The sequence below is a fragment of the Sinocyclocheilus anshuiensis genome, unplaced genomic scaffold (assembly GCF_001515605.1).
Source record: "Sinocyclocheilus anshuiensis isolate Anshui unplaced genomic scaffold, SAMN03320099.WGS_v1.1 scaffold432, whole genome shotgun sequence".
NCBI classification, from domain to species: domain Eukaryota; kingdom Metazoa; phylum Chordata; class Actinopteri; order Cypriniformes; family Cyprinidae; genus Sinocyclocheilus; species Sinocyclocheilus anshuiensis.
The window spans coordinates 1,676,067-1,690,315 of NW_015557124.1; the positions used below are offsets into that span (position 1 = coordinate 1,676,067).

At 31.7% G+C, this 14,249-nt stretch overlaps 1 protein-coding gene across 1 annotated transcript in view; it reads right to left on the minus strand.

Annotated features, from left to right (window-relative positions):
- The window catches only part of LOC107677843 (prostaglandin F2 receptor negative regulator-like), a 35,228-nt gene that overhangs the window by 7,171 nt on the left and 13,808 nt on the right, over positions 1-14,249 (minus strand). The window contains exons 4-6 of the mRNA XM_016472891.1: positions 7,175-7,597; positions 4,138-4,530; positions 1,939-2,046 (exon numbers count right to left, since the gene is read on the minus strand). Of these exons, the coding sequence (XP_016328377.1) occupies positions 1,939-2,046; positions 4,138-4,530; positions 7,175-7,597 (924 nt within the window). The remainder of the gene's footprint in view (positions 1-1,938; positions 2,047-4,137; positions 4,531-7,174; positions 7,598-14,249) is intronic.

Consider the following 14,249-nt stretch of genomic DNA (forward strand, 5'->3'; position numbering starts at 1 on the left):
CTAAACTAATTATAGTTTACTAAATTTAAAACTAAAATAAAAAAATATTTTCATTGCTTGAAATAAGATAAATGTTAACTGGAATAAAATAAAGTATGAAAACGTAAACTTTCATTATTTCAATAGTTGTCAAAGCAACATTAATCTTTTTTTTCCAATTTTGTTTAAATTAAAATAAACTAAAACTTTATTTAAAACTAAAACTAAAAATTTATACAACCTATATCAATATAAGAAATAAAAAACTGCTAAAATGTCGCAATAAAATTACTAAAATTTGAACTAAAATTAAAATGAAAACAGAAAATATAAAAACTAATTCAAAATATTAATATAAACTATAATAGTGTTTCAGTGATACATTGCAATACATAGACTACTTATTTATCAAAACAGTTAAAAATAAACACGCTATTGTTAATTTTGTTCATTATAAAATCACACTAACATATTATGGTTATAAAAGGTTCTGACTGTGACATGAAACAAAATAAAAAGTGACAGGTTTGCTGTAATGGAGAAATTAAACTCTCTGTATTTGTCTATATATCTCTCAGCGAATCTCTCATTTTCTTCTATTTCTCTTTTCTCACAGCACACATGAGCCAAAAAGGTGTGGCGAAGGTGTGCTCTCTCTCTCACACACACACACACACACACACACACTAGTGCTTGTTTTCAGAACAAAGTTCCTAATGCAACACATGCGGGCACGAGCACATCTGCTGTTGGCTGATCTGTTATTATTGCACAAATCTCATCTGGGTCTCGCTGTGAACCTGTTGATTTTGGCTGATGTGTGGAACATCTCAGAAACAGGGTTTGCATGATTTTTCTCAGCTGTCACAGAGAAATGAGCGTCGTCTGATAGTGTTTAATGAACAAAGTAAGGCTGATAACAGCAGTCAGCGATAACATAATATAACCTAGTTATTCATGACCTGAGTTTAGTAAAATAACTCATTTGGCATGAGATGAACTGTTCTGAACTCAAAGTACTACTGTGATCTCTTGACAAAGTGATGTTTTCTCTGTAATGCTTCATTTTGATTTGTTTTAGCATCAATATATGTGATGAAAATGAAACTAATGATGAGTTTGCTTCTTCATCAGATTTGGAGAAATGTAGCATTGCATCAGTGTCTCAGCAATGGATGCTCTGCAGTGAATGGGTGCCGTCAGAATGAGAGTCCAAACAGCTGATAAAAACACCACAATAATCCACAAGTAATCCACACCACTCCAGTCCATCAGTTTATGACTTGTGAAGACAAAAGAAACAAATCCATCAAGACGTTTTTAATATCAAAGTGTTGCTTCCAGCAAAAATTTGAGTCCATAATCTATAATAATGCTTCCTCCAGTGAAAAAGTCCATCTCCTGTTGTCTATCACATCAAAATCCACACACATATTTGTTTAGAGCTGTTGTAAACAGTGCTTGATCTGTGCAGATTTCTCTCCTGATTCAAACAAGGCGACTTTTTCACTGGAGGAAGTGTTGTTATGGATTATGGACTCGTATTTTAGCTGGAAGCAACACTTTTATGTAACAAATGTCTTAATGATGGATTTGTTTCTCACAAACACACAGCTTTTCACTTCTCAAGATGTTAACTGATGGACTGGAGTGCTGTGGATTACTTGTGGATTATTGTGATGTTTTTATCAGCTGTTTGGACTCTCATTCATCTTGGATGGCCTGAGGGTGAGCACATTTTTAGCAAATTTAAATTTTTTTGGTGCAGTAAAATTGCATCTTGAATAGTTTTTTTTTCTCATGTTTTAAACATGAATCTAACAAGATTTACTTTATGTTTAAAGAAACAAACTATAGCATTCGAAATGTACCAGCAGTGTAAAGTTATTCATAATCAGCATTCATCTGTGTTGTTTATTTCATTTGTGTGTTGATGAGAAAGAGACGTGTGTAACTGGCCTGTAGTTGGAGACGTGCCGCTAACACTGACGTCACACTCCATCTTCACAGTTTCCCAGGGGAAGACACTCGTTGTGTCTGAACTGGTGGACACATCAAACGTGGGACCTTGTGAGAAATTATAAAACAGGACAAAAATAACATCATTTAAGTCTTATAAGATAGACATATTAAAGCATACTGTATATTGAGCATTATGTGTATTATTTACACTACTGTTCAAAAGTTAAGATTTGTTACATGTTTTTGGAAGGAGTCTCTTCTGCTCATCAAGGCTGCATTTATGTGATCAAAAATACAGTAATATTTTTACAACAAAATACTGGTTTTCTATTTTAATACACTTTAAAACGCAATTTATTCCTGTGATCAAAGCTGTATTTTCAGCATCATTACTCCAGTGTCACATGATCTTCAGAAATCATTCTAATATGCTGATTTGCTGCTCAAGAAACATTTCTCATTTCTAATACAGTTGAAACAGTTGTGCTGCTGAATATTTTTGTGGAAACGGTGATGCATTTTATTTTTTCAGGATTCACAGATGAATAGAAAGTTCAAAAGAACAGCATTTATTTGAAATAGAAGTTCAAAAGAACAGCATTTATATGAAATAGAAATCTTTGGTAGCATTATAAAAGTCTTTAATGTCACTTTGATCAATTTAATGCGTATTTGCTGAATCAACGTAATAATGCTTCCTTCAAGTAGTGTAGTTTATTAGTCTAATTATAGATGCATGGTTACAGTTGAAATGAACAGAATTGGACTGATGTGTGATCACAGTTGTGCATATGCCAGCTTCAAATGTGGCTCATCCAATTAGATCTCAATTAGATTTTAAAACTGAACACCAAGCATACATGCATCATGTGCCATAATGAATCATAGAGCATACAGATTAATGATGTCTTATTTATCAGATTTCACACATTTGCAGTAGACACAGTCCCTGTGATCGAGCATATATAGTTCATTCACTCGTTCTTCAATATCACTTTGTGTTTCCTATAGATCAGTCTCACGTTCAGCTGGTTGATTGATTCATAAGTGTTACATTCATCCTCCTGTGAAGATACCTACAAACATCCAGCTGTCAGCGAGACAAACTTCAGATACTGCTCACAATCCAGTGACGATGCTACAATTTATACATTCTTGCAATATCTGAATTTTTAAGATCTATCTGTTGATCTAATGTTATTACTGAGATTTTAAATGAATATTTTTGTTTCATCTTTCTGTTTAAAATACAACTGACTTTCATTTAAAAGCTCTTCAGCCTCACAACATGCAAAGAAGAAAATAAAACTGAGAGTCAGGGCTTGGTAATGCCAACTACCTCACAATATGATTTACTTCATTTTTGTCCTTTTGATTTCAGGGTAAAATTTGATATAAATAATAAGTGTACTAATAACAGTAGTCATAATAATAATAATAATAATAATAATAATAATAATAATAATAACAAAACAGCAACACCAACAACAACAATAATAATAATAATAATAATAATAATAATTTTAATTTGTAAAAGCACTTTTCTCAAGCCCAAAGTACTATAAGCCAAATAAGCGTCAAAATAAATAAATAAATAAAAGAAAAGAAAACATAAGAAAATAATAAAATAAAATACAATATAAAATATAAAAATAAAGAAAATAAACTAATAAAATAAAATTAACACATTAATACAATTAATTAAAAAACACTTTAACTGATTTTTTATTTCGTCACAAAATGTGAACTACATTATTGCCCTGCTCTCGATTTTCTGTTAATAATAACAACAGTAATAAAAATAATAATAATAACAGTATTATTGTTATTTGTATTATTTTTATTATTAACAATAATTTTAATAATTGTATCTAATAATAACAACAACAACAATAATAATAATAACAATAATGGGATTATTATTAGTAGCATTTTATTATTAATAATATTAATTTTAATAATTTTATTTGTAAATGCACTTTTCTCAAACCCAAAGTGCTACAAGCAAAATAAACATGAAATTTTAACAAAATAAAATTGTATGATACACCAAATACAATAAAATAACAAACGCAGGTTATATAAACAATAACAATTCTAATCAAAAACTATTTCTTAAAGCAGCAGGGGCATTCCTAATGGTAGAAATGGACATGCTTTTGTGAAAATCATTCAAATATATCTTGCATTCTGTACCTTTGTGTATGAAATCGATTTGAACCTTATTGGACACTCCTTTGGCCATCTCAACCCAGTCTTCCCCGGGCTGCTTCGTCCAGGCCTTCATCTCACACCAGTAAAAGCCACGATCGGTCACTTGCACCGCCTGGATCCGGAACTGGAACTCCCTCTTCCCGGTCTTCACCAGCATCAGGTCCCGGTCTTCCTCCAGCTGCAGAACCATCTCAGGGCCCAGAGAGGCCAGTTTGCGGCTGGGCGACCCGACGACGGCCTCCTCGGACAAGATGAGGATGGAGAAGGCGGTTCCCGGCGGGAGGTTCTGGACGTGAGCCTGGCAGCTCATCTCAAACGTGGAGCCAGCAGCCGAAGCTTCACGGAGACGCCGGGCCGCGGCACTGAGAACAGGACCTGAGTGAGACACATGAGGAGAACAAAACACATCTCATTAATAGTGTCGCCAAGACAGCAGTGAGATTAAATGAGACTTTAATTAATGTACGTGAGGTTTCTCTCCTCAAACTGTGCTCATATTTGCTTATATTTGCTCTGCAATTAAAATTCAGAGATCTCAATCAGGGTTATCATTGTTAACTTAAAATGAAATCATTAAAAACATCTTGTTGATTGAAATAAAATAAATACAAATTTAATAAAAAATAAAAAAAATATTATATTATAATATATTACATTACATTACATTACATTATATTATATTATATTATTAGTTAGAAATGTTGCCTAGGGCAACTAAATTAAATATTTTTAAGATCTAAAATTAGCTGGAAATAAATAAAAACTAAACTGAAACAAATTAAAACTGAAATAAATCAAATTAAACAAGCAGCAATATTTACAAATAACAAAAACTAATAAAAATACTAAAAGCACATAGCTTAATTACAAATGAATACATTATTATTAATAAAAATGATTATTATTATTTTAATTTAACATAAAATGTTAATATTTTATTTCGTTTATATTATTTTTATTTTTATTATTTAATATTTAATATAATATTCATATTAAAATACAAAAATATGAATTAAAATGTAGGATTATGTAATATTCAAATAACACTGATATTAATGCGATCTCAGCCGCTATCCTCATTATATTGCTGCAAGCAATATAAACATTAAATATTAACACAAAATAAAATTAAGTGATTAACCCAACAATAAAATAAAAAGGTTAAATAAAAGAAATGCAAAAAAAAAATAAAAATAAAATCACCATTTAAGACTATGTGATGATTACATGATTATTATTGTTATATAAACAAAGGTTAAATAAAAAAATGCAAAAACAACAACAACAATAAATGCTTCAAGCATTTACTCAGACTTTTGTCTCTGTGTTTATTTCTCCTAATTAATTTTCAGCAACAATTTTAAGATACATTTAAAACTTAAATAAAACATAGCTGAGAACTCTGAGCTCTGAATGATCGACATCCAAATATCATGCAGAAATATAGTCATGATGCAACACACTGCATTTGCTTTTTATGCAGCTACAGAGAGCCGTGTCTTCTCGCTGAAACTTATTGGTCTTGAATTGCATAAGACAATGGATTGGCAAGTCTCTTGGAATATAAAAAAGTGTCCCAATATAAGAGCCACAATATTAGATAATGGCAAAATTATGCCAAATGTTCAGATGTCATTATAGCTGCAATTGCAGCTGTGTAACTTGGTGCAGCAACGGTTTTGAACACAAGCGTTCAGCATGTCAGAATAAACTGCACCCTGTGGAGAAATGCATCAGACCCGCAGCTCACAAAACACATCAGAATATAATACAAATGCATAATTTATACTTCCTCATGAAACAGAGAATTCCCCATTACAGAGACGGCGCTGGCTGAAGTCAACCGGTGCAAATGCTTCCATGCATATGGTTATTCCGTTCAGGTAATTATAGAAATGATGCAGGAAATCAATGAGCTGAGATGTCATGTGTCAGACCAGAATAGAAGCGTGAACATTTGAGCTGCAGTACTCACAGGTGTCTAAAACAAACTAGACACCTTTGATATTTCACATACAGTGCAAACTAAACAGGGAAATGTAGTTTACTAGTCTTGCTGAAACTTGTTGCATGGTCTTGTAATTTTCTTCTTTGGGTGAACTAACTTTCTAAGATTACATAGTCATCCAAATGCATACTTACACTACCTCACAATACAACTGGTTTCAATTTTGACCTTTTGATTGTGGAAAAATGGTTGATATAGCAATATTAATATTGTCATTATTAATAATAATACACTTGTGTGTAAAATAACTTTTCACAATGCCAAAATGCTACAAACAAGATGTATGTATGTATGAATGAATGAATGAATGAATGAATGAATATACATATAAATATAAGGGATGTAACGGTATGAAAATCTCTTATCACGATTATAGTGACCAATATTATCACGGTTATCAGTATTATCACGGTATTGTTAAAATGTGCTGGAGATGTTACCGATAAAAAGTACCGACACATAAATCACTTCAAGTTTTATATTTAAAAATCAACAAACAACAAATAAAATGACTTTTTGTTTGCATAATCACTAAAACAATAACATTACCAATGATGTTCGGATTTTAAATGACAACTTGACTGACAACAGTTTAATAGCATGTTGAAATATCTCATGTAAATGTTGCGTTAAGCTTTGAAAAAGTTTCATAAAAAGGTAAACCTCACATTTCAGCCTTTAAATAAAGAAAAGATATGTCAAAATGATAATTGATTAATAAATGATTATATGTATTTTATCTGCTCAATAAATAATTCTAGATAACGTATCTGAATTGTTTAAATGTGTAGAATCCACATAAGTTTGTTTTTCATCAACCGGTCAAAATTTACAGCAGGGCATGCAAATTCGGTCCGTTTTTGGCCCAGACAGAAACTGCACACAGGCTGAATGTAAATATAAGTCTCTGTAAATCCACTGATACACCAAACACAATAAAATAAAAAGGTTAAATAAACAATAAATTAACCCTAAAAATGTACAAAACCATCCAAATGGATGCACACTTACGCTTGTTAGCAAAGCTGACTTTCAGCGCTGGGGTCACATGCTCGGCAACCTTTTTCCAGTTCCCATGTCGAGACGGTCCCCATGCGGTTACAGCACACGTGTATTCACCGGCGTCGGCGGCCGTCGTGCGAAGGAGGCGGAGCTTGAACACAGAAGGTTCTGTTCGGGTCACTGTAATAAGCCCCGCCTCCACGCGGCTCTTGTACATCTTGCCTGGCACGAGGTTGCCATTCTCATCCAGTGAGGCGATGGTGTGAGTAGATACCGGGACGTCCCCGGGCTGAACGTCTCTGTACAGCCACGACACTCCCAGCCGCCCGCTACGAAGGTTCGACACATTTGTGACTTTGCATTCCAGCTCTGTCGGGTCACCGGAGAACTTTGCGTTCACAGATGTGCTCAGAACAACAGTGTAATCTGGATCTGAGAGAGAAAGAAAAAATAAGTTAAACTACATTTTTGTTTTGCACATCTATTTCAGATAAATAAATAAAAAACAAATAAGGATATAACCTACATTTTTGGATTTTTAAGGAATGCTGTGCATTTTAGGATATTAATTCAAGGTTTGCTCTGAAAAGTATTTAACTGGAGATTTGTATCCACATTGTGTTCTTATTTTAGTCATTTTCATGATTAGAAGTCAACATTCAAGCCCATTTTTGACTGGCAAAACAACTCAAACCATGTTTGTTGAGGAAAAAAATAAACAAACATCAAAATTCAGAACAAACAATATTAAAACAAACCTAAAAAGATTTAACAAAACACAAAAAGTTAAAAAGCAAAACAAAGACAAAACACACAAAAAAACCTAAGAAGGCCCTGTCAAAACAAAACATAAAAATACAGCAAAACATTACCACATTAACAAAAATGACAAAAAAGGCTAAATTAAGCAAAACAAAACTAAATAAAAAACTAAAAACAAAAAAGCTAAACAAACAAAACATACTAAACAAAACAAAAAGCCTTAGCAAAATTAACAAAACAAAAAGCTGAAAAGTAAAAAAGTAAAAAAGGTCATGAACTAAACTAAAAAGCCCTAATTAATCACACAAAACAAAAAGGCTAAAAAGCAAAAAAAACAAAATACGTAAAAATTACACAAAAAAATAAAAATAACAAAAACCAACCAAACAAACGATAACAAATCACACAAAACAAAATGCTAAAAAAAAAAAATACAGCAAAACTAATAAATCACACAAAACAAAACAAAAAGCTAAAACAAAATAAAACACAAAAAGCTGGGGAAAAAAATTAACAAAAAATACAAAACAAAACTAAAAAGCCCTGACAAACCAAAACACAAACCAATAAAGCAAAGCAAATATAAACAAAAACACACAAAAGAAAACAAAAAGCCTTAAAATGCACACAAATCAAAACTAAAAACCCCTAACATAACAAATCTCACAAAACAAAAAGCAAAATAAAGCAAAACAATGAACAAAACTAAGAGCCCCCAACCAATCAAACAAAAGCTAAAATGCAAAAAAACAAACAAACTAAACTAAACAAAAAGAAAATCACACACACACACACAAACAAAAAAAACTAAAAATAAAAACAAATAAAAACAAAACACACAAAAGAAAACAAAAAGCCCTAACAAAACAAGTCACACAAAACAAAATGCTAAAGCATAAAACAAATACACAAAACAAAACAAAAAATCCCTAACAAAAAACAAACAAACAAAAAAACTTAAAATCAAAACATATAAAAACAAAACACACAAAAGATAACAAAAATCCCTAGAAAATCAAACAAAACAAAAAGCTAAAGCATAAAACAAACAAAAACAAAACAAATCACAAAAAAGGTAAAAAGCAAAACAAACCAAAAAAACACAAAACAAAACTATAACCATAACAAAACAAATCACACAAAACGAAAGGAAAACGGAAAGAAGCCAAAGTGACTCAGTCCATGTTTGTTGAACAAAAGAAAGCTGGATAACTGATTTTTCGCTTCCAAAAATAGGCCTACGTTTTAAAAGTCTTAGAAATGTGAGACAGTGTAAGTGTTCCTCCCAGTCCTCCAAACATCGGCTCACGTGCACAATCACACACTCATTAAAGGTGTGCGCTGACCCTGTTTCCAAGCTCTCGGCTCACCAGTGTCAAGTGTTTCTGGGCTGCGTGCCCAGTGGGCAGTGAACGACTCCCTGCATCGCTTCCTATACAGCTGGGACCTTCATGCATGAGTGAGCAGTAGAGACACACAAAGACTTACAGTGTGCCAAAGAAAACGCCGTTCTCCCACATACACAACCTCCAAATACTCACAGAGCGCAAATAGCTCGGAAAAACACATGAGAGAGGAGCAGGACAAATGAAAATCATCCAGACTCTCACTCACAAACACAACTGACTTGAGCCTCACATGTGGTGGTGGGTTTTGCGTTAAGCTTTTGGACGTCACGCCGACTGAGTCACTGGGACCATCTGTGCCGTGCGGCTCTCATCCGCATCACTTCCTGTTCGATAAGCCCCTCCCACTTATAGTGGAATAATACACAGACATTCTTCATATGCATCAAGGGCTCATTCACTTGACATCTTGTTGACCTCATCTTGTGTTGACATTTGGAGACAAAGTATTCTAAAATGTCATAAAATGTTTTTTATCCCTGCTTAATGGGATAGTTCACATAAATGAAAATTCTGTTATCATTTACTCACCCTCATGTTGTTCCAAACCTGTATTAGTTTCTCTCTTCTGTTGAACACAAAAGAAGATGTTTTAGAGAATGTTGGTAACCAAGTGGTTGACGGTTGCCATTGACTTCCATAGAATGAGGAAAAAAAAAAAAATACAATGGAAGTCAATGGCTGCCGTCAGCTGTTTGGTTACCAACATTCTTCAGAATATAATTTTCTGTGTTCAGAAGAAGAAAGAAACTCATAGAGGTTTGGAACAAGTGGAGGGTGAGTAAATGATTACAATTTTCATTTTTGGGTGAACTGTGCCTTTAAAAGGGCGATCAACCTTAAATGACCCTTTAAAACTGTCTTAGTGCTGGTTACCAGTGTACGGTAAGTTTTGGGCACCAAAATGCTGATGGAAACCAAAAACATTGCTCAAAATAACAAAATTTGTTCATATTAGTTCATATTAAGTTCATATTAAGATCTTTAACTTTTAATTGCACACTTTGTTGTTTTGGCAAATCTGAGCACAGTTTATTGTTCATTATTGAGGTCTATTTTAAAATAACTGGGGTCTTTTTTTCTGAAAAATAGATAAATTAAGCAAAAATCTCCATTTGATTGCTGCTTAGGAGAAACAACTGAGACATTAATAGTTAACAAGTCAACAATAACCCATTTAACCTGATTGTAGGAGGAAAAACTGGCATTGTCCATCTAAAAGTAGTCATGGACATCAGTACATTTTTAAAAAAGAAGGTTCAAACCAACGTTGTCATTATTAAAAAAAAATAATAATAATCTGTAATTGAGATTACCGAAATAAATTAAAATAAAAGCTGAAATATACTAAAATAAAAATATTAGATGAAAAACTTAAACTTAGATTTAAACTTAAAATAGAATTGTTGCTTTGGCAACTAACTGAAATAAATAGCTTAAAGTTGAAGTACTAAAATTACGAAAACTGAAATAAAAATAACTATAAAAAATTTAAAAGCTAAACAGAAATATTAAATAATATTATTTATATAAGTAATATTAAATAATAATAATAATAATAAATAACTGGAATAATGTTAACTATAAAACACTTTTATTATTTCAACTAGTTAGTTTTAGATAATACTCAAATAACATTGGTTAAAACTGGTTTAATATTTCTTCTCTTTTTTTCAAGAGGGGCGACTACTTTTCCCAGTTAGCTAATTACTTTTAAAAGTTAGTAACTTAGTTTGTTCCTCCTGCAGAAGACCTTCATTATCCTGAGCACAGTTTGGTTATGGGACTTTATGGGATGGAGTGAGGAGAAGCAGACGGTTAGCAAGCCAGAGAGAGTTCTAGTTAAGGAAAGATAAATAGAGACAGGACGAGAGCAGGTCGACAGTGCGTTTCTTTACCCGGACAAACAGAGCCGATGAGATGAATGTCCCACAGGAGCTCTAAAGCCGGTCTCTATGGACGGGAACCAAGTGTCCTGGGAACGGAATAAGGGCCCGAGAGAGTGACTGTTAATCAGCTTAAACAAGAGCCTCTCCACGGCACACATTCACTCCACATGATCAGACTTTATCTCTTTGTGCTCCGTCTTCTTCTGTCCGTTTCGTTCTCTCATGCTTTCTTTAGTTGAGCAGAGAATGAGCTGCAGTGCTGGTATGTTATCAGATCAGTCCTCGTCTGTTTGGTTTATTTGTTAATTAAATACAGAGAGGCTGATGCAGCGAAAGGTGAGTTTAGATTACAGGTCACCTGAACCCACTCTCACCTGATCCACATCAGCACTAGAAACTGGAAATCAACACTAAGATGCTGGATGACACCAGACAATCTCTCATATATTGAGAATAGAATAGAATGGAATATTACTTAATACAGTACATTAGAACATAACTATAAATCTGTACAGACTAGAATAAACAGAATAAAACAGAACTGACTAAAATCACTTAAATAATAAAAAAACATTTTTTTTTTAATAAAAATCAGTAAGAACAAAAATCAGAATGAAAGTTCAGAAATCAGAACGAAATACAAAATAATTTAATAAAAATATACCATATAATTGTATAATAATATAATATAATATAACAACACGTATTGCTTAATAATAATTAGAATAATCAAATAATAATTATTAAAAAGAGAATAGAATAATTAATCAAAAAACAAAATTAGAAATCAGAATAAAATAGATGTTAATTTAATAAATTAAAAGATACAATAATAAAAATCATTTTATTATTATTATCAGAATAGAATAAACTGGCAAAAGAAACACTTTAAGTAGAATAATAATTTTATAAAATACAAAAGAACAATTAATTAGAAAATACATTACAAATTAGAATAAAATAGGAAATCGTTAATAAAAATTAGCAATTTTATGAATCAGAATAAAATATAACTAAAAACACTAACATTAGAATAATAATTTTAAACAAATTATAATAATTAATCAAATAGAACAATTAATCAAAATATAAATTTAGAAATAAGAATTTGAAAATAAATAATTTAGAAATAATAATAAATAAAAAATATAAAATAAAAAATAATTTTATGAATAAGAATAAAATATAACTAAATAAAACACTAACGATAGGATAATAATTTTAAACAGAAAAAAAAATTAATCAAAATATATTTAAAAATCAGAATAAAATAGATAACGCAGAATAATTTAATAAAGAATAGAATAGAACAGGGTAGAATAGAACTGACTAAAGAAACACTTTCTTTAGAAATTAGAACAGATTAGAGATCTTTATCTTCTTTAAGGAGATAAAACATATTTAAAAAATATAAAAAATCATCAAGATTAATTAAATAAAAAATTAAACAAATATTATACTTATTATTATTATAAATGATCAAATAAAAGGATAATCTAAAAACAAATAAAATGTAAATAAAAAAACAAAACAAATGTAATCCAAGAGACTCATGATATGCTGTATGTACACAACGATACAACAAACAGGCCAAACATGACACTAGAGTCTATACAGAATTAACATGGTTTTTGGTTGCTGGGCTCACCGGGTCTCAAAATCATTAACGCTAATGAGTTTGAGCAGCACTAATCATCCATCAGTGCATGACAAGATGAAAAACAGCTACTGAAATCTTCAGCTGTTTCTCCAACAGTTGAGCCGGCGTCGCTTCATACGATCTCGGAGCATATGGCAGGGGTTCAGGCGGTACAGTATGTCAGCGTGGTGTTAGTGCACTTCACTGCTTTGATTGAGACGACAGCAAACACGCCGTTCTTCAAAACCGGCTGATAACGGCGCAAACTACAACATGCAAAGTGTGCAAGACTATTTACGGCGCTTATCAGAAAACCACAATAACAAGACTTCATCTTCAGCACCTCAAGACACCGCAGGAGCAGACTTTGATCTTACAGCGCAAAAACAAGCCACAAATAATCAAGCCACACACACAGAGCCGAACTAAAGTCATCTGGATCACCGTGTATTAAAGAGCTCTGATGATGAGACTGAATTATAAGAGCAAACACAGCAAGACAAATAAACACGAGCGAGATAACTGAGTTGTTTATACTCTACAAACGTGAAAAGCTGAGGAACAGATATTTAATACTCGGAAATGCATTCATTGTCTGTTCTGCTGAGGTGTAAAGTGTCTTAATTAGTTTAGCCGTTTCTAAAGAAATTCATACTTTTATTCATCAAGGACGCATTAAGTTGATCAAAAGTGACAGTAAAGACTTATAATGTTACAAGAGATTCCTATTTCAAATAAATGCTGATCTTTTGAACTTTTTATTCATCCAAGAATCCTGAAAAATAAATTGCATCACAGTTTCCACAAAAATATTGTGCAGCACAACTGTTTTCAACATTGATAATAATCAGAAATGTTTCTTGAGCAGCAAATCAGCATATTAGAATGATTTCTGAAGATCATGTGACACTGAAGACTGGAGTAATGATGCTGAAAATACAGCTGCGCATCACAGAAATAAATTACCGTTTAACAGATATTTACATAGAAAACAGTTATTTTAAATTGTAATAATATCTCACAATTTTACTGATACTACTGTATTTTTTAATCAAATAAATGCAGCCTTGGTGAGCAAGTGTTATGTTAGTATCATTGATATACTTTTATAGTCTTTAATAATTGTTAATTGTTAATTTTGAATTAGATTTGATTTTTATATTTTTTGTTTTTAGTTTAATTGTAGTTTTTTTTGTTGTTTTTTTTATGTAAAAATGCATTTATTTAAAAAAATATGTCTATATTTTTTTATTCATTTTTATTTATTAGCTGTAGTTTATTTAGTTTATTTAGTTTATTTATTTAGTTTTTTAGCACTTGAAATTAAACTAAACAAAAATGAGAAATGTTGGATTGGCAATTAGTTAAAATAAAAGTTAAAAAAAATA